The 23,753-nt window shown below is 49.7% G+C and overlaps 10 protein-coding genes across 10 annotated transcripts; 5 read left to right on the forward strand and 5 right to left on the reverse strand.

Annotated features, from left to right (window-relative positions):
- The first annotated feature begins 545 nt into the window (after nucleotides 1-545).
- Nucleotides 546-2,315, forward strand: L228DRAFT_243810 (SAM binding motif-containing protein). Its single transcript, XM_018331771.1, has one exon. It carries the CDS (start codon nucleotides 942-944, stop codon nucleotides 2,061-2,063), a length of 1,122 nt encoding a protein of 373 aa, XP_018190585.1. The 5' UTR covers nucleotides 546-941; the 3' UTR covers nucleotides 2,064-2,315.
- On the reverse strand, nucleotides 2,101-2,584 carry L228DRAFT_243811 (LYR motif-containing protein 5A; the record flags this gene model as incomplete). The annotated part of the gene is made up of 4 exons (XM_018331772.1): nucleotides 2,101-2,177; nucleotides 2,269-2,281; nucleotides 2,335-2,478; nucleotides 2,538-2,584. Coding segments are annotated over 4 exons (262 nt in total), but the record flags the coding sequence as incomplete, so codon positions are not given.
- Nucleotides 2,585-2,857: 273 nt separating this feature from the next.
- Nucleotides 2,858-4,195, forward strand: L228DRAFT_243813 (Thioesterase/thiol ester dehydrase-isomerase). Its single transcript, XM_018331773.1, has 4 exons — nucleotides 2,858-3,213; nucleotides 3,283-3,291; nucleotides 3,449-3,619; nucleotides 3,775-4,195. Exons 1-4 carry the CDS (start codon nucleotides 2,995-2,997, stop codon nucleotides 4,120-4,122), a joined length of 747 nt encoding a protein of 248 aa, XP_018190587.1. The 5' UTR covers nucleotides 2,858-2,994; the 3' UTR covers nucleotides 4,123-4,195.
- Nucleotides 4,196-4,797: 602 nt separating this feature from the next.
- L228DRAFT_243814 (hypothetical protein) lies at nucleotides 4,798-5,560 on the reverse strand. The gene is made up of 2 exons (XM_018331774.1): nucleotides 5,146-5,560; nucleotides 4,798-5,092 (listed from the first exon to the last, which is right to left on the reverse strand). Exon 1 carries the CDS (start codon nucleotides 5,383-5,385, stop codon nucleotides 5,149-5,151), a length of 237 nt encoding a protein of 78 aa, XP_018190588.1. The 5' UTR covers nucleotides 5,386-5,560; the 3' UTR covers nucleotides 4,798-5,092; nucleotides 5,146-5,148.
- A 278-nt stretch (nucleotides 5,561-5,838) lies between these two features.
- Nucleotides 5,839-9,651, forward strand: L228DRAFT_60528 (hypothetical protein). The gene is made up of 2 exons (XM_018336757.1): nucleotides 5,839-7,766; nucleotides 7,824-9,651. The coding sequence occupies exons 1-2, from the start codon at nucleotides 6,011-6,013 to the stop codon at nucleotides 9,302-9,304; spliced, it is 3,237 nt and encodes a 1,078-aa protein (XP_018190589.1). The 5' UTR covers nucleotides 5,839-6,010; the 3' UTR covers nucleotides 9,305-9,651.
- An 85-nt stretch (nucleotides 9,652-9,736) lies between these two features.
- L228DRAFT_243816 (hypothetical protein) lies at nucleotides 9,737-11,622 on the reverse strand. Its single transcript, XM_018331775.1, has one exon. The coding sequence runs from the start codon at nucleotides 11,339-11,341 to the stop codon at nucleotides 10,046-10,048; it is 1,296 nt and encodes a 431-aa protein (XP_018190590.1). The 5' UTR covers nucleotides 11,342-11,622; the 3' UTR covers nucleotides 9,737-10,045.
- A 202-nt stretch (nucleotides 11,623-11,824) lies between these two features.
- L228DRAFT_243817 (hypothetical protein) lies at nucleotides 11,825-13,046 on the forward strand. The gene has a single exon (XM_018331776.1). It carries the CDS (start codon nucleotides 12,142-12,144, stop codon nucleotides 12,694-12,696), a length of 555 nt encoding a protein of 184 aa, XP_018190591.1. The 5' UTR covers nucleotides 11,825-12,141; the 3' UTR covers nucleotides 12,697-13,046.
- Nucleotides 13,047-13,065: 19 nt separating this feature from the next.
- On the reverse strand, nucleotides 13,066-16,052 carry L228DRAFT_60537 (sorting nexin 3). Its single transcript, XM_018336758.1, has 6 exons — nucleotides 15,811-16,052; nucleotides 15,367-15,435; nucleotides 14,789-15,291; nucleotides 14,344-14,724; nucleotides 13,686-14,288; nucleotides 13,066-13,568 (listed from the first exon to the last, which is right to left on the reverse strand). The coding sequence occupies exons 1-6, from the start codon at nucleotides 15,875-15,877 to the stop codon at nucleotides 13,347-13,349; spliced, it is 1,845 nt and encodes a 614-aa protein (XP_018190592.1). The 5' UTR covers nucleotides 15,878-16,052; the 3' UTR covers nucleotides 13,066-13,346.
- Nucleotides 16,053-17,055: 1,003 nt separating this feature from the next.
- Nucleotides 17,056-19,132, reverse strand: L228DRAFT_265523 (anaphase promoting complex protein; the record flags this gene model as incomplete). Its single annotated transcript, XM_018334712.1, has 4 exons — nucleotides 17,056-17,814; nucleotides 17,866-18,464; nucleotides 18,531-18,658; nucleotides 18,837-19,132. 4 exons carry the CDS (start codon nucleotides 19,130-19,132, stop codon nucleotides 17,056-17,058), a joined length of 1,782 nt encoding a protein of 593 aa, XP_018190593.1.
- Nucleotides 19,133-20,875: 1,743 nt separating this feature from the next.
- On the forward strand, nucleotides 20,876-23,060 carry L228DRAFT_243821 (aspartyl aminopeptidase). Its single transcript, XM_018331777.1, has 6 exons — nucleotides 20,876-21,088; nucleotides 21,147-21,208; nucleotides 21,269-21,370; nucleotides 21,424-21,559; nucleotides 21,615-21,707; nucleotides 21,757-23,060. Exons 1-6 carry the CDS (start codon nucleotides 21,031-21,033, stop codon nucleotides 22,845-22,847), a joined length of 1,542 nt encoding a protein of 513 aa, XP_018190594.1. The 5' UTR covers nucleotides 20,876-21,030; the 3' UTR covers nucleotides 22,848-23,060.
- Nucleotides 23,061-23,753: the final 693 nt, after the last annotated feature.

Below are 23,753 nucleotides of genomic sequence, written 5' to 3' on the forward strand. Positions count from 1 at the left end.
ATCTGGATTCTAGACCGTTTTATTTTATCATTCTTGTGGAGTCGCAAACCTGCAGCTGGTGTAGCAAAGCTAGCAGATCAAGATCGGCTGAGCATCGAATGGTTTAAAGACACAGACGATCAGTCCACTGAAGTAGCATGCTTCAACTTTGTTTTAGGTGCAACTATAAGACACATGGTTGTCTACACATCCATATGTTTGAATCAATGTGCAAGTCACTCATATGAGCCGTCTGGATGTGGAGTATCTGTTTCCCAAATTGTTGAATCTGATACGCATTAGACTTACCTAGGTAGTTACTTCAAACTCTCTTTTGAGGTTTAGATGCCCTGGCACGTGACCATCAGCCTGATAACAGAACTTGCACAGATAGTCGCTAACGACAACTGAAGGAAGCACTTTCGCGATGTTGGAGCGAGCGAGGAGCGAGGGAGGGAGCTGGGCCTGCTGGATGGCTGGTCTGGACTCTACATGGATCACACATGGGATACGCATGGACTGTCTAGGTTTGTTCCTGGGGTCAATTCAGCGCGGACTCAATGCAATCAATGAGTACTTGTCCGTTCACATTTAGTTGCATCTGCTCCGTAGTCAGTGGGGTCATAACCTCTCTTTGAAAGCCCCCTCGATCATATCCATTCGTGCCGTTCTATTTCTCCCGCCATCCAGGGGTCCTCTTTGGCGAGGAAGCCACGACGTTAACCTCTTCGGCCGCCACCCGCGTTTCTATTTTTGCATGCCACAAATTCTCCCCTCCTTCAGGCTGGCCCTGGTCTTGAGGGAATTGAATCACACATCTGTCGCGCGCCAATGTTTGAGAGCAGATAGGACGAGGAGCAAATCCCCAACCGTGCGCGAGCACGGCTTGCCAAGGAACGACCCTCCATCTTGGTACCTGAGGAGGCCAAGCACGGCGGGCCGCCCCGCTTCTTGCGACCACAATGAACACTTTTGCGATTCGCCATTGCCGCCGTTACTTGAGCGATCAAACCCTTCCATATCCGCTTCCTTGTGACCTACCTGAATTGCACCGCCAGAATTTGCGAACTGTCCTTCTGACGACCGTATTTGGCGCCCCGATCTGCTCGCCGGCCCTCGAGGCGAAGCCACCCCGCAAGGTGCTGGATGTTTGTTGCGGCACTGGCTTGTGGTCGTCGGCCTGTCATGACTACTTCAGCCAAAAGGGATATTCTGACATTTCGTTTACCGGTCTCGATATTGCTCCAGTGGCGCCAGATCTGACTGCACAAGGCATCAATTGGCGTTTCGTCCAACATGACCTCCGTAATGGACCTTTGCCATTCGCGGACAACGAATTTGATCTCGTTTTCGTCAAAGACTTAAGTTTAGTAGCACCTTCTCCGGCCCCTATCCAAAAGCTCTTCGAGGAATATGTGCGTGTGCTCAAGGTTGGAGGGGTCTTGGAATGCTGGGAGGCCGATCACACTGTTCGAGCGATTCTCCCTAATCCGCCTCCAGCGCCTGGTGTCTCTGCAGGTGATCAGAACCAGGCAGACGCGACATCAACAATTACTACGTTTTCTGGAACACCCTTCATTGTGGCCCAAAACCAATTCTTGCGCGACTACAATGCTTGGATCACAAAGGCATTTGATAAACGGACGCTGACACTGGTTCCTTGCACGATTGTTGGTCCCATGTTTGTTAATGAGTCTGATGTACTCAAGGAAATAGGAAGTCGAAGAATAGCCATTCCATTTGGAGAAATCAATTGGGAACGGGAAGGTGCTGCAGGCCTGCGTGGGAAAACCGGAGACGCTAGTAAGCGTCAAAGCCCCTCCGACATGGCATCTTATTCAAGTTCCAAGATTATTTCTACCAGTAATCGGACCCTAAATTCCAACCAGCTGGCTGTGAGACAAACAGCTCTTGTGAGCTTCATACAGATGATTGAAAGTCTGGAGCCAATCCTCAAGGACGTCAGCGGCAAAAGCCAAGACGAATGGAATCGATGGTGGGCAGCAATGATGGCAGATCTCTCAAAAGGAACCTCTACGAGCGAATGCTTGGAGGTTGGAGCCTGGTGGGCTCAAAAGATTTGACGACAGTGCTTATGGTCTTTCCTCTTTTGCATGCTTTGCTCTGATTTCCAAGCATTTCATATTTGAGGCTTGTCATAGCGATGGCGTAGCGTTCGGTAACGTTTCAAGTAATACCTATATTTGTCTTGTCAGTGTTATTGTGTCCCTTTTTTGAGCTATAGAAAATAGATTCTGGCTGGAATAAGTTCAAAAATAGAATCCCTACATGGTCTCAATTTCTAATTCTCATTATTAGCAACCCTTCACGTGACCTCGCGCACTTTAACGTTACCTTTTTTCACAAATTCTGCTCGCTGGATTCCTCTCTTTATCTCTTCTTCATTTGTTAGGCCTGCGCGAGCAGCAAATGCTTTGTGCAAGCGTGGTCGAAAGTAGTCGTAGCCCAGCGGATACTCCCGGCCCAAGTACAGTAAGTCTGGCGTGAGGCAGTCAGGACTTTGGATCTGGATATCAATAAAAGTTCCAAGAGATTACCTTTATATATACGAATAACTTGATGTCGCAAGCTAATTTGAGTCATTTTGATTTTTCAATGCATTGCGTTGGAGAATGAACTCTACAGATTCTGTGGGGTTGAAGATGACTTGTCGAGCCTTGGCTGAGCTGAGGACCCTGAGCTCGCGTCCCGCCGTACAAATGACGAAATCAAAGGAAATAAACAGCCAGTGGATATCTGCTTTATTGACTGTGCGCAAACAATCATGAGTATACCGAGTAATCCTGCCTCTTTACAAACCTTCTCGTTGCATCTTGATTATCTTGACTAACACAAATGCAAGGGACTTCCGCTTTCACGCGCAGAATATCTCCCCCGAGCTCGCGGGTACTATTGTCAGCCCGTATATTTGGACCTACCTGTGGCGACCGAGCCCAAATCTCCACGAGCTGCAGCAGAACTTCCAACGCGAGCTCATCTCATGAATTCGAACCGATGACATCGACTTTAAAGCCTGGTTGGCTCGCTGACCTCCGCACAAGAATAGGAAAATGCATACTGTTCGGTCTCAAGGCAGAACAAGTGACGGAAGCATCTGCTCTTCTTCAAGACTTAGCACGAGACTGGAGGGAGCTGGTGGCTGGCAGCGAAGGCTTCCTGACGGCCAAATCCAGGAGAGGTATTTTCAGGCAGAGGGTAGCGTGGGGTGAAATGGTATGCTCTGAGAAGCAACTGGAACTTTGCCGACAATGTGCTAATGCCGGGTTTTGGTTGTTGTTATAGGATGTAATGGTAAGATATCTGCTTGATGCCCCATGATTTTCCTTACTCATTATGGTCAAGAGCTAAATTCTGTCGTTGCAAGGGTATTTCTCCGCCTCGAATACTATGATTTTGTATTGCTGAGCTTCGCTGTATTCATACGGATCGACTAACACAATTTGTGACAGGGCATGTCAATAACACCGCCTACAATCGCTATGCCGAATCAGCACGGATGAACTGGCTCTTAAATTTTGGTACACATTTTGATCCAGCGCATAATATACAGTGGGCTGAGCTGCAGTCATCGAGGGGCATTGGGCTCATCATGCGAAGTATTCGCACTGATTACAAATTTGTATGTTCCGCCCAGACCACCTAAGTTGGTTTTTGTTATGCTGTTAATCTCGGAGGATACCATAAACTGTGTTCGGAGATTCTGTCTCAAGACCACAATGTTTGGGCGATTGATTTCCTGGGGTGTCCCAAAACTGACTTATATCATTTCCCAAGCCGATGACATACCCTGATAGGGTAACAGTATATCATAAACTCCGTTCTCTTCCAACCTCGCGTGATGACAGCTTTATCCTAGATGTCATGATCTTGTCAGAGAGGCATCAACGCGTAGCTGCAAGATGCGTTGAAGACGTGGTTGTCTACGATTATAGGCAGCAAAATAAGGTCCCGCTTCCGCCATTTGTGCACGCTCAATTCGAAGAGGCGTTTATGCTGCAAGAAGAGGCAAAGTGGGATTGCAGTGACCACGCAAGAGATCTCGCTGAAAGGGTGCGAAGTTTAGAGAGGCAGAGTTGGGATCGAGCAGATGCCAAGGAGGATCTTGGTAGTGCTTCACCTTGACTATCGACTCAGCTTTGACGCATGTAAATATCGTGACTCGTATATACCTTCATGTCGAAAATTTCACACGAAAATCATGCTAATCATGAAGCTATGAATTTAGTGTTATGAATTTATCCAGCGTTGATATAAATATCGTCAAATGGAATGTGAATCCCAAAATACTTGTCAAGTGATTTTTTTATATTTATTTTTCACATTATTTTTATTTTAATGTTCATTCCATTGCCGAATCAAGATCATGGTGAGGTGCAAAGATCTACAGGTATTTGAAATTAAAAACCGTCTTTTGAGAATAGTATTGGTTTTCATAATAATTAGTGAAAAAATCTATAGAGCCTTGACATTCTCGAAATCTGCATCAATATATCAACCAACACGATACTACGCCAACTGGACAAAATTGGCATTTGTGGATTGCTTGATCCACCAAAAACATTCCACCTCGATAGAGGACGACCTTCAATCAACAAGTTATAAGACAAACATGAAGACATGGGTTTCACATGCGGTCAAACAGAGGGCCAAGATTGCTTGCCATTTTTGGTGCTGTTCCCGGTCGCCCGGCCCAATTACTTGGTACACAAGTCGCGGGGCGCATCCGCTTCCCGGGCTATCCGTATGAGCATCTGGCTTACCCTTGTGCCTCTTTTCGCTCTTCTAACTCTGGCCCAGGCTAACTTTGAAATGATAAAAGTGATCAATTAGAGCAGGTTCTAAATCATTGTCCCACAGAAGAACCCCTCGGGGCTACCTCCGGTCCATGGGGAAACTGCATACTCGTATGGAAATATCTCTGTGCTCAGAAATACCACTTCATTGAGTAATATTTGGACTCTTTGGAAAGGTGCATCAGCAGCTTGCGCAGCTGGACGGATGATCGACAAACCCAGACGGCAAAAGGCGGGCACACTACCCGCCAGCTAAGGCGACCGGTTAGGGTCAGCTTTATGTCTGAGACTCTGGGCAGGTACGCTGATTTTTGCACCGCTTGATTTACCGCCAGCTAAGAGGTTAATGCAGTGACTAGGGAGCTCGTTGGCGGAGAAGAACCTGGTTCATCAAATGACTGACAAACACGGCATATTTGTTCGCTACAAGACCTTCAAGAGCTCCGTAGGCAATTACATCGTCTTGAGCACAAGAATACTCTGCATCCAAAGGCACTGACGACCTGTTGTTGTGTGCAGATGGAAGCACATATTGGGCTGCAGATAATGTGAGAACAAAAAAACCCAGTTCATTCTTGCGAGGCAATAGCATGATCGATTGAATGGAAAATATCATCCTTGACTATGCATGCAGCGACCTGGGGTAGCGCATGAGTAATGGAATGACTCTGACCTTTTCTCACCACAAAGTTCTTGTGGTTGATCTCATCCACCCCCGCTTGTGAAGCCAAACATATCCTGTAGTCAAGATACCAATACAGCAGAGCAAATGCAATATGATTAGGAAGATCTAATTTCTAGACAACAACTCGTAAGATCAAACTTTTGAGTCCTTGATCCCTCGTTTGCAGTCTCCTTGAAAGCGCAGATCATCACCTAAACATGTGTTGGTCTGCGTTTAATTAATTTTTCCGACCGGACTTGACCCGAGGAAAAAACACACACACCTTGTCCAGCAATACCAACTTCATTGCTGAGTCAGCATCTCCGCCCATCTACAAGTTTTACGGCTTTCCCCACGACCAAACATTATTTCCCCCCTCTTACCAAGCATTACCACACAGATCCTAGGAGGTCCGTTGATATTTAGGGAATTTTGAAACCCAGACAAGTCCAGCCAGTACTCTCGGGGATTGATTTCGTCCAGTTTGACTAGTCTTTGGTGTAACTAGTCTGGCTGGCCCCGGGATCGATCTGGCGGGATTCGCGGAGTGCTCATGCCGCGAGGCTTCACTGCAAAGAAACAGAGTGCGAATAGTCAAACCGGCCGCCAGGAGTCTCTCTCTTCTGCCTCTGGAAGGAGAGTTAGCAAGCAAAAGTCGAATGGCCATCTGAACGCGAGCCCAAATGGCACCTCGCCGCTCCCTTCTCCTCCCGTGCCGAGCACGGCTCTGGCGCAGAACATCTCTGCGCAGCACGCGTCGGACCGGGATGGGAATGGGCGAGCGGCGGGAACCATGGCGGCGAGCAACGGAAGACCTGCTGCAGGACGGACATATTCGGATGGACAGGTCAACTCGGACGTGTATCAGAATGGCCCCGGCGCCAATGGTTTGGATGAGCAGAGTCACCGTCGAATCGATGTCAACGCAAGCAAGGCAGCAACCGGTTACGAAACGAGCTTTCTCTATCGTGTGTCGACAATACTGAGGTCCTGCCCGCTTGGAGACACTATTGCCATCTTGATTATTCTCCTTCAGCTTCCGCCTACCTTCCTCACCATTACCCACTTTCTCTTTACGACCCTGACATTTGTCCCGCCTTCTGGAGTCTCAATCTCGTCAATTCCTTCACTCAAAGAGATTTTCCAGGGCTCCGGTGGGACGCCATCACTCGCCACGACCGTTATCGCCGATGTTGTCTTCCTCATCTTCTGGCTCTTTCTCTGGGCTCCTGCTCAGAACGTGGCTTTGGATCTTGCGCAGGTCGTCATGGCAATATCACTGGGTGGAGGATACACGGGCAACAGCGGAGGCTCGAATAGTGCAATCATGTGTTTTGCCATAATCGGTGCCTCTCATTTGCTCCGTCGCAAATCGTTGCGTCAGTATGGGCTCAGCTTTATTTGGTCGATCGCGTCTGGAAGTGAAATCTTGCCTCTGAGAGCGTTTCCTGCACCGGTGGAACCCCCCGACACAACAAAGACGACAAATGGCTGGATTCGTAGCATCTTGGCCGTCCATATCCTGACCCAGGGCGTGGTTCGAATGGTTCGACGTTGGATCTCTCGACGGGAAATGCATCACCATCATAATAATCAACAACCAAGCGTACCAGCATCCAAGAAACGAGGCGATCCAGAGGCGGCCGTTGCCTCACAAGCACAATCAACAAACTCAACGTCGACCGATTCTGGGCCAGATGCGCCGACCGCTCCAAGTCTTGATGGGCAATCGGTCGGACCGGCGGCAGTGACAAAGGATCCCAAGGAGAAAATTTCGAGCGGAAAGAAAAAGCGAAAACAGGCAACACATGTGAGAAGTCAGCAGCCGTTTTGGGCGGCTCTGGCGAGTACAAAAGTTATTGTTATGAAAGAGTATGAACAGTCGCAGGCTGCAGCGGAGGCGGCAGGTTCCAAAGCTACCGATGTGAATAATCTTGGTAGTGCACCGTTTGATGAGGAAGGCGGGCGTGTCTGGGTGACACAGGTTGGATCTACAGAAATATATTTCCACACAAGCGCTTTCCCTCCGGGAGAGCAAAGTGCAATCGATTACAAGGATGGATGCCAAAAGTCGGGCAGTCGGGTGGATAAGTCCAAGCCATTTTACGTGCGGCTGAATGGGGCAGATTGGACGTCGACGAAGATTACCAAGTGTGAGGCAGGCAAGGACGGATTGGAGGATCAATGGGTAGGAGAAATTTTTGGGTTGACAGCGTTGACGAGCTATTGCTGCGAATTTGTTCGGAGTGAGGATGACGTTGTGATATTCTCATCCAGTATCACGACGCATCCTCCTTCGCTGGAGCAGGGTATGCAGTTTACTCCCATCCGCAGCGCTCGAACAACCCCACTTATGCCTGCCTTAGCATCCACGGCTACGCCTCCTCCTCCACATCAAACGCTTCGTCCTTCGTCTCCGACTACGACGCTACGTAATTCCATTTCTGCCGCGGAATCGAAGCTGATCGAGGTGCGCTCGCGCACGAAACGCGTTCGGAAGGAACACAAGACTGCTCTTACGGCGCTTAAAAAGGAAGTCGATAATTTTGGTTCTCGCCTCAGCTCCGCAGGAAGTGGTGACGATCGCCAACGCCAGCGTGTTCTACAAATCACCCAGCATATTCGCCAGGCCGAAGAGTCGGCCTCTAACATGGGGCCCGAAATCGAGGAGATGGGAAATATACCGGAGGACGACATCCAGGAATGGCGCGCGACAAAGAAGAGCATTGCAAAGGAAAAGGATGCTTCGGAAGCATTACGGGAGGAGTTCAACGAGACCAAGGAGCAAGCAGATCGCAAAGTGTCCTCTGTGCAGTCTGAAGCAAGCTCTTCAAATCAGAAACGCGAGCGCCTCCTGGCACGTCAGGCCAAACTCAACGAACAGCACAACCGGATGGTCTCTGTCAATGCTCAAGCCCAGGAGGAAAAGGACCGCCGAGCTAGTGAGCTTGCGACCAAGGATGCCGAGCGCCAACAAACAGAAGTCAGCTATCTCGAACAACTGGCTCTGTTTGGCCGCCAGACGCAGGAGATCAACTCCAAGAGTCAACAGGCATGGCAACGCATTCATCGGCTCGAGCTGGCTTATTCGCACCAACAAGCCCAGCTCCAGCAAAAGATGATGGCAGCGCAGGCAGCTAACCCCGCAGTGGCTGCGGCAGTCTCTGAGGCTGCAGGTGCCACGCTTGGCCCTGGAGCTGCTACCAGCATGGCTGGCCCCATTGCCCCCGGTGGCCCTTTGGCTGGCTCTAATCTCACTGCCGCCTCAGCCATGCCCGCGCAACAGCCTGGTTACGCTTTTCCCTTTTCTGCTTTTGGTCCACCCGGTCAGCACGCTTCTGGGGTTGTTCCTCCAGCGGCCGGCGCCGCCGCTGCGCCCAAGCTTGAAATTCCTTCCTTTACTGCTGCCGCTCCCTTTTCCCGCGACGCTCGAGAGAGCATTGGAAATGGCAATGGCAATGGCAATGGCACCGGCGCCACCGTCAACAAGGCCGGCCGCGCTCGATCTGGATCCACAAAGAGCAACTTCACCGACTTTTCCGACACTGCCGAGAATAGTTTTCTTCCAGGACAAGCCTATCGCTTGTCTGGAGAAAGCCAAGCACCTCTCCCCGTTTCCGCCACCGAGTTTCTTGACCGCGAGAGAATGGTGAAAAAGAGCAGCAGCCCCAGCAATCGAGGCAGTAGTGCCAGTGGAAGCGTCGGCGGAGGCAGCCAGCGAGATCCGTCTAGTCCTTTTGTCAGACATTCCAGCCCTGCCGCCAACAAAACCACCACTCCCACTACCACCACCACTACCACTTCTGGACCCGGTGTCATTGGCAGTGGCAGTCCTGCTTGGCGGTGACGAAATAGTACTTCACTTTCATTTTTCTTCACTCGCGCGTTGGACCGATACTCGGAGCAAGCAGGCTTCATGGCAGATAGATGGTGATTGCTGCGGACTGTGAAATCATTTTGGCGTAGCAACTAGTGGAGTGCAGGGGGTTGTTGTCACGCAAAGTTTAGAAAAGAAAAAGTTGTCTTGTCTGTAAGGTAGCGGAATGAGCGAATAGCGGAATTAGTTGAAATGCAAGATTTGCAGTCATCCTTGCTTTGATGATTGCATCTATCATTCTTTTGACTCATTTTCTGTGCTGTGTGCATCGTATATATTGACTACTCACATTTTCCCATCCATCTCCGTCATCGTAGATGTACATGCGCACGCTGGTTTGGTTGGTATGTGCAGTGTCCTCTATCATTTTGCATGCCCAGATTACTAAGGTATCTTGTGCTATTCGGTAGATACATATATATGCAGCGAGATATGATACAGTAACTAAGGTAGCTAGGTAGGTATGATACAAAATAGAATGCGTATATGTACAAAATGACTCTGCGTCCTAAATGTCCTGTACTATGTGCTATGTACTCTATGCTGTGCTCCATGCTTAGCGCTCAGCGCTCTAGGTTCAGCGTTCCGCGCTCTAGTTAAAAAAAAATCCAACTCGATCTAAAATATGTACTTTTCTCTGATTCTAATCGTTTAAAAGGTCAGGTAGTAAGTAAGTAGTCTATATCGAAAATCCACCAGGAGTGTAATAGTCTAATGTAAATCTCCACCGACTCTGCCGAATTTGCGATCGACGTAGACCAGCGCCGTGTCGGTTTCGGTTTCGGTCTCGGTGGGCGTATCCGATGACGGGGAGGATGATGTAGAAGCTGACGAGGAAGTGGAAGACGAAGGAACCGAATCCCGATCAATGACGCCCACAACCTTGCCCATGACGATAACGTGCGAGCCGACGCGCACGCCGGTTTCTGCGCCCGGGCCGGCACCCGCGGTGGGAGGCGAGCGCGGCGATATGTCCGACGGAATGGCAGATGAAGTGTTGGCAGACAAGACACCAACGCCTCTGAAGGGGTCGAATAATTCGCATCGCAAGACGTGCATGACGCCTGGTCCTGTAACGAGCGGTAGGCCCTCAGTAGTCTTGTTGGCGCTATCGCTATTGCTACCGGTAGGGCGCCGAGGGGAGAGGTAGTCGTTGCGGAGGGATCGCAGGATGCCTACGGACGGGCCTGCGTGACTAGCTTGTGACTCTGACGACTGCGTCTGCGTCTGCGTCTGCGCCTGACTGTGTGGCTCCGACTTCGTCTGCGCCAAAGACCGAAACGCACCGACTGCATCACCCTTTGTAAACCTCCCTGCTACATCCGCGCCCTGCTGATTCGCTGCGAGAACGTGGACTAGAAACTCCCCCGAGGCAGCCAGCGCAGCGTAGGTCCGGCTGGGCAAGAGGACGTTGAAAGCGATGATGGGAAACGGGTCGAGGGTCAGACTGGTGAAGGACGAGACGGTCATGCCGCGGAATCGGTGCTCAAGCTGTGCTTGCGCTTGCGCTTGCTCTTGTTCTAGAATTTGTGGTGAGTCCTGCGGGTCCTGTGATGACTGAGGTTGCGTCGTGGTAATGAGCACGACGGGATGCGGAATCTTGCGGAAAAGATGCCGTGTGCGTGTTGATAGCGGGTTGGGTTCGCTGTCTGTAGCTGCGGCGAGGGTCGCAGCGTTGTGACGCGATTGCTGCGTCGTCTGGGAAGACGGTGAGGTCGATGATGAGTATGATGAGGATGACGATGCCGCTGCTGCTCCAGCCGGAGCAGCGTTGATTGACGAAAAAGAAGAATAAGCTCTACTCGAGAGAGATATCTGATGATTCCTTTTCTGACATATAGACCTAGCCCCAAGAGCATTACTTCTCATCTCGTCTCTCGTCCATTGGAAAAACGCCCTGTAGAATTGCTGTGCTGCGGTCGCGATCGTAGTAGCATATTTCCTTTCAGCGCGTGATCTTCTCATCGCGTGGTGCAGGCCACGGCCTGATCGAGTCGCGAGTATCATTGTTCAAGTTATCCCGGGGGAAATAATATCCGATAGCTCTCCAGTGAAGCGTGCCTCGACTTTGAATTCTTCGAGGAACAAGGTTCTTATCGTAGTTGAATAAAAAATTAAAAAGCAGGACGCTTTTAAGAAGAGAAGTTAACGCTCGACTGCTCAGCAGAATCGATATAAAATCGCAATTGAAAGACGTAAAAGCGAGGCTGCGTTCGTGATAATTGGGTAAGATAGAGACCCTGAACGAAACACGTAGTATAGGACGTACGGAAATGTCAATTCGAATCGAGTGTGAGAAGTGGGGGAGGAACTAAGAGTGCTGTATTTACGTTTTACCACTTTTTTTCCCCTTGTCCTCCGGTGTCGCGCAATTCCACCAAGAGGGTCTTCGGCTGCGCTTGTTGCGGGATGTATTTTCGCGGCTGCGCTTGTCCAAGTTGTCCCTGCGAGAGACACAAGAAGCAAACCCAATTTCGCCGAGCCTGCGAGCCGTCCTGTCGCCTTTTGACTTCTACCTTCAGTATATCCACCGTTTCATACTTGCAGCTGTCCACGCAATTGACGAGACCAATTCCGCCTGTCTTTTCCTGTAGCGGCATACCGACGGAGCTACACTCGAGGGGTTGAATTTTCCCTGCGCGAAATCCCCGTACGAACGCTGTCGAATTTCGGCCATCTCTCTCGAGTTTCGTTCGTCCCAAGATACTACATACGAGTCCTCCAGTAACAACCAATCCCATTTTTACACTACTTTGACGAACGAATCGAGTGGTTCCGAAAACCCTTTCAAACCCACTAAGAACAAAATGGCATCACCTGCACTCCCTTCTCTCGCCCTGCGGCGCACAACTACCACGATCCTGCCGCGATCAGCAATTACAACATCCTCATCCTCATCAACATCATCAACATCGCCATTCTCGCCCATCTGCCAACAATGCAGACATGCGTCGCTGATTCGCCGTCCTAAACGACCATATACCTTCACCCAGCTCGTGACGCTGACAGACGGATCTACGTTCCTGCAGCGCACGACTTCTCCGCAGCCCGTGTACAAGACGACCAAAGACACGCGAAACAACCCGCTGTGGAACCCGTCGTCGCAGAAACTGCTCAATGTGGAAGAAGACGAGGCCGGCCGACTACGTGCGTTCCGACGACGATTCGGACGCGGATGGGACGCCGAGGCGGTTGATGAGGCTGCGGGCGAGGAAGTGCGTGAGGGCGAGGAACACCTTGCCAAGGGGACTGAGGAAGAAGAGGACAGTCTCCTGGATTTGATTAGTGGATATGGATTGCAACAGGAACAACAGGGCCAGGCAAAGGGCGAGAGGGTGACGAAGGGCAAGGGCAAGAAATGAAGTGGTTGCCATGATACTCGTTAGAGGATCGATGAGGAGAAGTGTAATCATACTTGATAGGAGAGAGATGCGGAAGAGATTAAAGGGTGACCAATTATGGAGAGCGGGGTCAAAACTGGAGGGAGCATGAAGGAGACAAAGAAAACGACTGTTGCATAGAGCGCTCGAGTTGAGCGTGCACAACACGTGGCTGAGAAGATAGACTGGGCTTGTCCACTGGCGGATATCATTTTGATTCATGTAAAATCATTTCATTTTCTATCTCGCAATCTGTATTTTTACTACTTTAGATCTCTCTTCAATGTCTCGCACCGACATATCATCAGTTGTAAAATCACAATCACATATCGAATCATCTCGTTAATTTCGCGATGCTATACAGTGACTCAGCACGATGAAGGAAAATAGAGCCTTGAGATTAGCAACTATAATCTAGCTACAGTGGATATCGTCTCATCCTCTATGAACACGCACGAGATGAGTCGAGTAGCTGTTGCGGATCGGTGGGAAGGAACAGAAACGACATGGAAGGGAGCTTAGAGTATAGATACCTGGCAATGGCAATAACAGTATGTAAATGACAAGGCTTGAACTGTCCGATAAGCTTCGAACAACCACTAATTTAACTCACGCCCCTTGAGACGGCTGCACTACTCCTCCTGCTCAGCCGTTGCAATCGCTGCAGCTGAAGCTCCGCTTTCCGTCTCCGCCGTCTGCGGTCTCGAAGACTCCGAGGTCGTCTCCGTTGGTGCTGCGGCTGCTGATGCAGATGGAACCGGAGTTACCGCTGCAACAGCAGGAGGTCTGAACGAATGAGCCTCATCTTCCTCAGCATCCAGCTGCATGAGGAAGGTTTCCCAAATCTCAATAAGCTGTTTTGGTCACATTTGTCAGTAACACATAGGAATCGGGAATAATCGGGATAGGTGGACGTGGATCCATAAAAGGGACACAAGTCGGGGGACAGGGGCAAAAGAGCAGTGGCATACCTCTTTCTGCGCCTCCACCGCGCTTTCAAGATAAGTCTCTACGCCAGACTTAAAATCCTCCACCTTTTCTCTCTCAAACCTTTCCAGCTCATTGCGCATCAATCGACCCATGTCCTCAAAAAGGAGTCTCGCTTGGTGCACTTTGCGCTCGGCGTCACTAACATCGGCACTAAGTTGGTTCAGGCGGTCCTGTTGCGTCTTGCCCTGCCGTAAGATCTTATCCTGAGCAGCTTTACGCTTTTGAAGCTCCGTTTCGGCAGCGCGCCAAGAGTGGAAAGACTTTTGTCGCTGTGAGAAAGCCGTCTTTATGCTGCCAATCAGGCGAATATATTCATCCACGGTGATTCCCAGGGTCAAAACATCCTGCTGAGCTTGACGCTCGTGGAGTTCACGAATGCGTATCTGGAGGTCGGACAAACCTTCCAGCGGACCGGACAAGGAAGGAGAAAGTTCAACAGCAGAAAGGGCGTGCAAAGAGGCAGAAAAGTCGCCGGCGGCTTCGGCAAGGCTCTTGCGCTGACCAACAACGGTATCCAGAGCTTTATCTAGCGCTTTGAGCTGATTTTCGAGGGCGTCCAAGTAAACTCTTCTGTCGTGGAACCACTGGTATCGGACGTTAGCCAGACGATTGTGACAAAATTGATCGTACGTTACGTACATCATCATGCTCGATGAATTTGCCTCCTCCGCCCATAGAGAAGCCAATTGAACTGAACATGCCTTTGCTTTCAGGAAGAGCAGGATCTTTCCGCTCCTTGTGCTTGACATCCACGTTGAACGCATCGCTTTCAAGGAACAACTTCAAGTCACCATCATGTTGCAGAATTGGATGTGCGGCAGCTTTATTCAGCATGCGCTCCAAGGCAGCTCGACGAGATTCGACAAAATTGGTCTCGAATCGACCGACAGCTTGCTTCTCCGGAGGCGGCGGCACAACGACTCCTGGGTTGTTATTGTGAAGCGAATTGTAGAGCCACAGAAAGTCTCTGTATCGCCGAGAGACTGTGAATTCAGGTTGCTTGTAGGCCTTGGAAGTCGTCTTGAATAAACCATCGTTAGTCTGAAAATACCACCTGTATTTCTGTGCGTTATCGTGAACACACCTTTGTCTTTACTTGGTAAACAATATGTGAGCTGGTCAAATCTCCAACCTTATGCGGATCTCCGACCGTAATTTGGAATGTTGGATTGGCCGCCTGCTCAACGCTCACACTTGGCTGCGTCTGCCTCTTTGGCCCCTCTGCTTGAGGAGGCTGCACTGGCGGAGGCATCCTCGCCCTCAAAGGAGGCTCATCCTCGTCATCGTCCAAGTTTACAGAATCCATCAAGCTTCGATTAATTGATCCCGAGGATGTGGACGCCGCCATCCGCGCTTCCGAGACAAACGATTGTTCCTTTTGCGGAGGCGCTGGGGGCACCTCGGGCTGTGATGCGCTTGGAAAGTCATCTCCTAAAGGCCCAAGAGGACCAAGGGAATCGTCGACCGCTTCCAGAGTCTTTGCTTGAGCGCCGACTCTGCGAGGAGCTCGTGAGATACGGGAGGCTGCTGATCTACTTGAAGCAGATGGGCCAGGGTTCTGTTTTCGCTCGGGCTGCTGAGGGGACTCTATGATAATTAAGGGTGAGTACATCTCGTTCTAGCATGACTTGTGGGAACAAGTGCCTGGCGTCGACTCCGTACCTGGATCCTTCGACTCGGTCTCTTCTTCCTGGTCAGGCCTATGGATCGAGCCAGAGGCTGAGGGAACATCTATTACATCTTCATCAGCGTTGGTCTGGTAGCCAAGAAACTTCTGCAGTTTGAATTGAGGAACGTTGCGTAGTCCAAGCATTGGCTTCATTCCTGTTCAAGTGAGCCTGGAGGGATAGCGTGCGAGCCAAGGCAGTAAGCAGCGTAAATGTAACTGCTGTATTTAAAAACTGCGCTCTGCAAGCTCCAGATCCAGGATGCACAGTATGTGCATGCTCCCCCTCGTCAGTGGGCTGCAAAAGGCGACAAGTTCAAGCCAAAGCCTGGCCTGGGCCAAGACTCAGAGCCGAAAAGTGCACCGCTACAGGACGGCATCGCACAGATGGAAACAGGAAGTTGGGTGCTGGTGAGAATGACTGAGCAAATGAAACGTACCACCCCAGGGAGAGGCACCTTCTTCCTCGAGATTCATTGTTGACAATGGTGGTGATAAGCCGGACATGTTGCGTAATGAGGCCGAAGCTGCGACCTAGAGGCCGGGTGTTGCTAATGTTCGGAATGTCGAACTCGAAATGAAATAGAATTCAGGCTACCATATGTGAAAGTGCGAAAAAAAAGAAACTAGAATTGAAATTAAAGGCGAACTGAAAGTAGAAGAATTGCGTATCTGAGGATTCTGGAGCTGTTGTTGCTCGGTGCCTGAGACCTTGGTCGACGTTATGGTCGGTGGTTCGAGCGGCAATCTCCGTTGCAGCCAAAGCATGAGGGATTCCCAGTCAACGGTCGCCTTCGGCCCGCCTTAATGCGGTTGCATTACACCTCCCATGTTGCCATGTGAATGGCCGATCCTTTAACTATGCCTTTGCAATTGAATCACTTAGGGGTGGCATGCAAAGAAAAAAAAAATTACTACACTTGGCACGTGAAACTATTCATGAAGGCAATGCAATGGGGCACAAAAAAGCTAAATTGTTTGTGAAGTCTAAATTTTCGGTATTATGCTTGCAACGGAGCAATCAAAATCGAATTGATTACTTCGTCTTCTTCACTTGAGCCCATGCATCAAATGCATCTTCCCGACTTCTATGTAGCAAATTCCTTATTCACCGACGCAAAAAAGCAATGGCGATGTAAAGAGGGAAAGTCACCAGCTCCGTCAATGGTCAAACTTCTGCGTAAAGCAACAAAAAGAGATTAAAAGAGATTGAAATGGTCGAGGGTGCAAAAGATTGACAACCAAAGGCACAGAGCGAGGCATCAATGCCAGTAAGTGAACCAACGCCAGTGCAATGAGCATGCAATGCAAAAGATTTCGTCAAATCGAACCAAATCGCTAACCTGCTATAATGAAGAAATGTCCCAGATACCTGTTTCGAAGCGCATTAGATCTTTGCGCGCAGACCGATGCGACCATCTTCCGTTGACCTTGAAAAATAAAAAAACTCCGAGCACAATAGATTTCTTCGTGAGAAACTTTAATTGTACCTTCCAAATCGATACCAGAGCGAAAAAAGCGGAGTTGTCCTAGCACCTGAGCACCTGAGAATCCGCCAAAAAAAAAAGTTCAAAGAGCAGAAAGCTCAAATAGAGCCCGAATATCTTCCAACCGAGACAAGTAAAGCCAACGCCAATGTGAGCGAGACTCGAAGCTTTGCACCAATGCAACGAAAAAAGAGGCTTTCATCGAATCATTCCCCAAGGCTCTAGTTTGCTGCCGCTACTAGAATCACCGCCCTTTTTCCGGAAGCAGTTCCAGAAGCGCAACGTTTCGTCGCCAGCACCCGTCACAATGACTTGGCCGTCGGGGCTCATGGCAAGGTATAGGACACGATACGTATGGCCAGTGAGACTTGCAACTTGCGTCATGCTTGGATATTTCCACACCACAATTTGGTTCTGACTATAGCCATGGGTGCTGACGAGCTCGTTACTATTTTTCGACCAGGCAAGATTGCAGACTTGTGAGCCAGTGTCGACTTCTTGGACCATCTGTCCCGTCATGGTATTCCAAAACTTGATGCGTCGATCCGCAGTGCCTCCACCAGAGGCGAGAAGACCATGTTGATGTGGAGACCAAGCAATGGCCTTGACAGCGGCGGTATGCTCGCTAAATTTGTACAAGGGTTGCTCAGAAAGCTTATCCCAAACCATGAGCTTATTGTCATTCCCACCGCTTGCAAGCTGTCCGTCTTCAGTGTTCCATTTCAACCCGCACACTTCCTGCTTGTGGCCAACCAATTTTCTGAGATGCTGAGTGGGCGACCGCACATCTCGATGATAGATGGTACGATCCCTGGACCCTGAAGTCAGGATGTGCTCATTCCAGGCGAGCGCGCCCACACGTGCGGAATGGCCAGTCATGGTTCGCAGTCGCCTGCAGCGTTCAGCGTCCCAGATCTGCACAAGACCATTATTGGTGCCGATGGATATATGGGAGCCCTGGTTTTACATTAGCGCCTTTACAACCAAAATCTCATGACTGAGACTTACCCGCTGGATCCAGCTAACGCTAGTGACCGTATCACCTTGCAATTCACAAAGCTTCGTTACTCGTCCAGACTGAGCATTCCACATATACACACAGCTTCCCAGACCAACCCCAAGAACATTACTGCTTCCCCAATCGACCAAGTTGAGATAAAAGTCATCCGCCAAATCAGGCGCGTCCAGAACCTTATACGGAACTTTACTGACAGCCCGGGGCTGCTTGCGAGGACTAAGAAGCATCCGTTGGTTTTCTAAGCGAACGGGCGAGAGGCTATACAATTCGGAACGGGTATTCAAATTGGGCCCATGTCGACTCTGAGGTGTCCGGGTAGGCGTAGGATGGCCGGATAAGTTATGGTGACGAGGTGACATGTATGAAAAGAGGTTTTTATGTGGAGTGGAGGGCGTTAAAGTCGGAGGTATGGATGATGAGTACTGAGTTGGAGGTGTCCGTGAGCGAGATGGGTCGTTAATAGTCGTGGCATGAGATGACGATGGAAGGGTAGGATCTGGTGAGAGGGTTGGTGGTGTGGGCTGGGGCACCGTCGATTCAAATAACTCGGAGCGCAGCAGTGTCGAGAATGTCCGATTTGCTTCCTCAGCTAAGTAGAATGTCAGGCATAGATCGATTAGGGTCATACGTTAATGGCGTTGAAATGTGGACGTACTTTTTTGAAAGTGAAGCTCGCCTTGAGGTGCCCTTTTCTGTTTTCGAGACGGCGTTGACGGGGAGCCATCGTCATGGAGTAGGCTGAAGCTTGCTTGAAGATCCTGACCTTCACGATTTGGAATGAATCTGCGGAGACACATCTCGTTAGCATTTCTTGTTGAATGGACAAGAGGCGAAAAATAAATTCCCTGCGGCTCCAGATGTGGTGGATTTCCATTGAAGCGAGATTCAACTAAATGATGCATCCAGGAAGTGCTGGCTAAGAAAAGAAATGACATGCAAGAGCGACCAAGCTGCTACTAACCTATCTCCATACACTCGCTGTCTCTTGCGACTGGGGCTTGCCGTCGGCGTGACGTCTCTTTGTTTCCCAGTGTCCTCAAAATCCTTGAGCGCTTTGGTGAGCGCATCCGCATCTATAGCTTCAGAGCCACGCGGATTTGCTCTCGAAGATCTTCTATTATGGCTGCTCTGCTTATTCGATGCTAAAGGTGGAGTCTTCAGCCCAGAGGGGGACATCACTCGCGGGGAGCGCAGAGGGTTTTCATAAGGATCGGAAGCTGTGCCATTTCGTCCTGAACGGGTATTCCTGTCACGCATCGTGCACCCCTCGTCTTTGCCCCTCAAAAAATAGACGTTCCTGGCTGCTGATTCAAGGAGTTGGGGCCGACAAAAGCGGGGCGCGTAACCTCTGCGCCTTGGAGCGCTCGCGGATCGATAGAAGTGTCCAGATTCTAATAGGCGGGGAATGAACTTTTATTTGATGTCATACATCGATTGCTTGAAATTTTTCGATAATCGGTAAGGCGATAAAGAACGTATGATTCAGCAGCACCGACTTGTGCGATAAAAGTCCTTGACAAGTGAAGTTGTGGATGTTGGTGATGAAGTTGCGAAGGAAAGACGTCGGTTCCGCTGCAAGATTCCCAGCCTCCCAACGACGTCGCCTGTCCAGAGCAAATTCAGCGCCGATCAGCTCAGCTCTCAATTAACAATGCAAATTTGTTGTGATAGCGATCTCTTTGAAGGGTCGGAGCGGGACATGCGATATGAACGAGTGAGGTAGAGAGCAATCGAGAGTGATGTTATTGCTGGGATGATGAATAGTGTACGGCTTTGAGACTGTCAATCAAGGGGATCGACGTTAGACGTGAGGGATTGTTCAAGAGCGGCAAAGTACCAGTACCTGAAAATTGGCGTATGCAAACGGCGGTGATGAAGTCTCCGGAAGTAGCCAGGTTCCTAAAGGGGAAAGGTAATGAAGGCAATCACCTGGGCAGCGATACCACAGCAACAATCAAACTCTCCCAGAGATGTGAGACAGCCCCGGGATACACAATATCTAACAGCAACGACAAGAATACGCCCAAAAAGATCGCACCTTTTCGATTATTTCATAACATTTTCGAAGAAAGCAACGATCGGTCATGGATCAATCGAGGGAATAAGAAATGGTGCCTTGAGCGACTGCTCCCCTCTTCTCTGCTCTTGTGTGTTATGGACGACGGAACCCCTTGCGACACGCACATGGCGTTTCGGGGTTTAGCGCCGACACTTCGTCGACCCGTGCGAGATTTAGGGGTACCTTGATATATTAGCAATATTCGAGTAAAACAAAGTAGCGACAAAGTACATCACTTCTTAAGTGGCTTTAGCGCGACACGAGATGGACGTGCATTCGACCGTTTGTATAAGCTTTTTGGCAGCTTCATTGACGCGTTCTGTTTCAGCAATCCAGATAGGGATCTTGTTTACATTAAGTTCCGTGTACAATATACCCTGTCAGAGCTATAAGGATTCAAAGGATTTCGCTCGGGCATATTTAGTACCGCGTCCACGAAATCTTTCAATGACATGCTAGCCTCGCGATATGTGTATGACTCCGGCACTCCTAACCAGCAAACGCAAATAAGATGGTGATCATGCATGGGTAAATTTACGACGGTACCAGGCTGCTCTGGCACAGCAATTGCAGGGAGATGATGGTATTTAAACATCCTGCAGTTTCGGACCAAAAGGCAGCTACTGTGGTCTAAATTCTTCCACGCTCTTGTCCTCGGAAACCCAAAGTATGGACTGAAACTGGGCGCAGCCACAGCAAAAAAAAAAGCAAAGAGAATTCATTCATGCCCACCGTCATATGAAGAAGAAGCTGTAATAATGCCTTATGTAACTTGAATATCGTCAGAGCAAATCCTTTCCAGTCAAGGCCTTAGGATGGTTTCACGTGACATAGGATGGAGCGCGAGGAGCTTGGGCCATCCCGCAAGAGACCTGGTTATGGACACGAGATACGATGTGACATTATCTCCCTTCCGCCACGAAAGGACGTCAAGTGGTCACCAAAACACTGCATCCCCTCCTTGCAAAGTCTCATGCGCAAGCAATCCCTGTCCATTCTATTCTCTTACACATCACGTTACTTTTGTGTGAGAGCAGTGCCTTCTGTTTCGTTTCCCAGAGCTCCTTTTTCTTCTAGAGCTTCACTCGCATATAATATGGCGTCACCAGCAGCGGCCAATGATTTTTTGTCTTTTGTGAACGCTTCTCCCACTCGTATGTTCTCTCGTCGCAGGAGTATGGAGTACATAAGCTGCTACTAATAAGTACATAGCTTTCCATGCTGTGCATTCAGCGAAGGAGCGCCTCGCTGAAGCCGGCTTCAAGCAGATCAAGGTTCGTCGTTATGCATCTCAGCTGGAGCCATTTGCGGGTTTGACTTGCGATGAATGATAGGAGCGTGACTCGTGGGCGCACACTCTTCATGCAGGAGGAAAGTACTACTTGACGAGAAATGGCACCTCGATTGTGGCCTTCGCCATTGGCAAGAAATGGAAGGTGAGTAACTAGCCACGAGTACGTTGGCTCAAAGAGATCTAACACTGTAAAAGCCCGGTAACCCTATCGCGATGATCGGTGCCCATACGGATTCTCCTGCGCTTCGTATCAAACCTATCAGCAAGAAGCAGGGCGAAGGCTTCCTCCAGGTCGGCGTCGAGACCTACGGCGGTGGAATCTGGCATACTTGTTAGTAGCGCGTTGACAGTATTGCAAGGATAATATTTCACTAACCCTCCAATAGGGTTCGATCGCGACTTGAGCATCGCTGGACGGGCAATGGTTCGAACCGAGGATGGTCACTTCGAGCAGCGACTAATCAAAGTCGATCGTCCAAGTATGAAACCTAGATGGTTTTGAAATCACCCCTTGCTAATCTGAGCCAGTCCTCCGAATCCCCACCTTGGCCATCCATCTTGACAGACAGGAAACTTTCTCCTTCAATAAGGAGACACAACTGTTCCCTATCGCTGGTCTAGTCTCGGCCGAGCTGAACAGACAAGGAAAAACGCCAGAGAGCGTCAAGGCTGAGGCTGAGAAAAAGACTGAAGAGACATCCAAGGATGACTCCAAGGATAAACCGTTCCAACCCTTGAAGGCTATCACCGAGCGACACCATCCTTATGTTGTCGAGCTTATTGCAGGCGAGGCTGGGGTTAAGCCGGAGGACGTGGTCGATTTTGAAATGGTTCTTTACGATACCCAGAAATCCTGCATTGGAGGCATCAATAACGAGCTCATTTTCTCCGCCCGCCTAGACAATCTGATGATGTCGTATTGCAGCACATCAGGCATAATCGAATCTCTCAAGTCCGTGTCAGCGCTCGATGAGGACCCTACAATTCGTCTCATCTCGCTCTTCGACCACGAAGAGATCGGCAGCCAGACCGCACAGGGTGCCGACTCGAACCTATTACCCTCAGTTATCCGTCGCCTCTCTGTCCTACCTTCATCGCTGGAAACCGAGTCAGATAAGTCCTATGACAAGGTCGAGCGTGAAAGCTCTGAAAGCGCGACTGCGTATGAACAGACGCTCTCGACATCCTTCCTCATCTCAGCAGACATGGCGCACTCTGTGCATCCCAATTACTCGGGCAAGTACGAATCGGATCACCGACCAGAAATGAACCAGGGTACGGTCATCAAGATCAATGCCAACGCTCGCTATGCTACCAACTCCCCAGGAATCGTCTTGCTGCAAGAAGTGGCTCGGCGGGCCCCAGCCCAGGGGGAATCCAGCGCAGGCGTGCCCCTGCAAATGTTTGTCGTGCGCAACGACTCCTCTTGTGGAAGCACCATTGGACCGATGCTCTCCGCAGCCATGGGCGTGCGTACATTGGATCTAGGTAACCCGCAGCTCAGCATGCACAGTATCCGTGAGACCGGCGGTGTGCACGATGTAGAGCACGCAGTTCGCCTATTCTCTAGCTTCTTTGCCCACTATGGAGAATTGGAGAGTAAAATTCTTGTTGATTAAGTCATTGGTGTTAGGGACTTTTCCCATTTGCTTTCTTGGGGTGGGGGGAGGGGGCGTAGGTTCATTGAGGAGCAACCGCAGTCTTCTATCACCATCATTAGATGTTGATAGTTCAATATATGTTGGATCAAAGCGTTGGTGTACGTTGAGTAGGTGTATATAGTTTGGTGATATCTAAAGAATATATCTCAATTCTATTTGCAGCAGCCACGTAACTCGCAATTCATGTATAGCTTTTACTTTGTCTTTCCACATACGACGTCTTACTCTCCACTGAGCTGAATTCCGTGGTCCCCCGTACTGGACATTCACCACGTTCTCCCAATCAGTCTCTATGAACCGCCGGACTTTTGGTGAATCTCCTTGTCAGCTTCCAATTCGCCCAACCCACACTCTCCTTTGCCTAATTCGGACTTCCTCAATTATCGTCGAACGTCTACCATTTGGAACTGCGTCCAGCAGATCCCGAGGGAGACGCGACGACGTGTTAGAGACGTGAAATCCTGACATCATTTCTCCTTCTTATCATCCCTTATCGTCCGACCGCCTTCTATAGCGTGTTTCCCCGTGGTGTTGCATGTGATTATTCCGCGTTTTTGCCTATTCCGGTAGAAATGAAACTTTCGTCGGACGTCTATGCGCTTGCAGCATGTCAAAAGTCGCGTCTTAGATCTTGGGGATACGCGACGTGTCAAGGTCTGACATCATATAATTTCTCCCAGAAGTTCTACTTTAAAGATGCACGTGATCATGTCAGTTTGGCAAAGCAGATAGGGCGAACCTGCAAATTGAAGCTTAACCTGAGCTTCGAGACTGTTATTGCCGGCAAAAGTTTAATATATGTGAGGGGCTTGGCAAAGGTGAGGTCATTTGACTCCATTATGCAGTGTAACAGTAGCCCTATAG

The sequence above is a fragment of the Xylona heveae genome, assembly GCF_001619985.1.
Source record: "Xylona heveae TC161 unplaced genomic scaffold L228scaffold_2, whole genome shotgun sequence".
Lineage (NCBI taxonomy): Eukaryota > Fungi > Ascomycota > Xylonomycetes > Xylonales > Xylonaceae > Xylona > Xylona heveae.

What these genes read in the sequence shown, in the direction of transcription:
- L228DRAFT_243817 (XM_018331776.1), top strand. Translation starts at nt 12,142, where the DNA reads ATGGCATCACCTGCACTCCCTTCTCTCGCCCTGCGGCGCACAACTACC.
- L228DRAFT_243816 (XM_018331775.1), bottom strand. Translation starts at nt 11,341, where the DNA reads ATGATACTCGCGACTCGATCAGGCCGTGGCCTGCACCACGCGATGAGA.
- L228DRAFT_243821 (XM_018331777.1), top strand. Translation starts at nt 21,031, where the DNA reads ATGGCGTCACCAGCAGCGGCCAATGATTTTTTGTCTTTTGTGAACGCT. An exon ending in TGTGAACGCTTCTCCCACTC is followed by an intron (nt 21,089 to 21,146) that starts GTATGTTCTCTC and finishes ATAAGTACATAG; the next exon opens with CTTTCCATGCTGTGCATTCA. An exon ending in CCATTGGCAAGAAATGGAAG is followed by an intron (nt 21,371 to 21,423) that starts GTGAGTAACTAG and finishes ACACTGTAAAAG; the next exon opens with CCCGGTAACCCTATCGCGAT.
- L228DRAFT_60528 (XM_018336757.1), top strand. Translation starts at nt 6,011, where the DNA reads ATGCCGCGAGGCTTCACTGCAAAGAAACAGAGTGCGAATAGTCAAACC. An exon ending in TCCTCCTTCGCTGGAGCAGG is followed by an intron (nt 7,767 to 7,823) that starts GTATGCAGTTTA and finishes TGCCTGCCTTAG; the next exon opens with CATCCACGGCTACGCCTCCT.
- L228DRAFT_243814 (XM_018331774.1), bottom strand. Translation starts at nt 5,385, where the DNA reads ATGCTATTGCCTCGCAAGAATGAACTGGGTTTTTTTGTTCTCACATTA.
- L228DRAFT_60537 (XM_018336758.1), bottom strand. Translation starts at nt 15,877, where the DNA reads ATGTCCGGCTTATCACCACCATTGTCAACAATGAATCTCGAGGAAGAA. An exon ending in GACCGAGTCGAAGGATCCAG is followed by an intron (nt 15,292 to 15,366) that starts GTACGGAGTCGA and finishes TAATTATCATAG; the next exon opens with AGTCCCCTCAGCAGCCCGAG. An exon ending in CGGTGGAGGCGCAGAAAGAG is followed by an intron (nt 13,569 to 13,685) that starts GTATGCCACTGC and finishes TGACCAAAACAG; the next exon opens with CTTATTGAGATTTGGGAAAC.
- L228DRAFT_243813 (XM_018331773.1), top strand. Translation starts at nt 2,995, where the DNA reads ATGACATCGACTTTAAAGCCTGGTTGGCTCGCTGACCTCCGCACAAGA. An exon ending in TTCGCACTGATTACAAATTT is followed by an intron (nt 3,620 to 3,774) that starts GTATGTTCCGCC and finishes TCATTTCCCAAG; the next exon opens with CCGATGACATACCCTGATAG.
- L228DRAFT_243810 (XM_018331771.1), top strand. Translation starts at nt 942, where the DNA reads ATGAACACTTTTGCGATTCGCCATTGCCGCCGTTACTTGAGCGATCAA.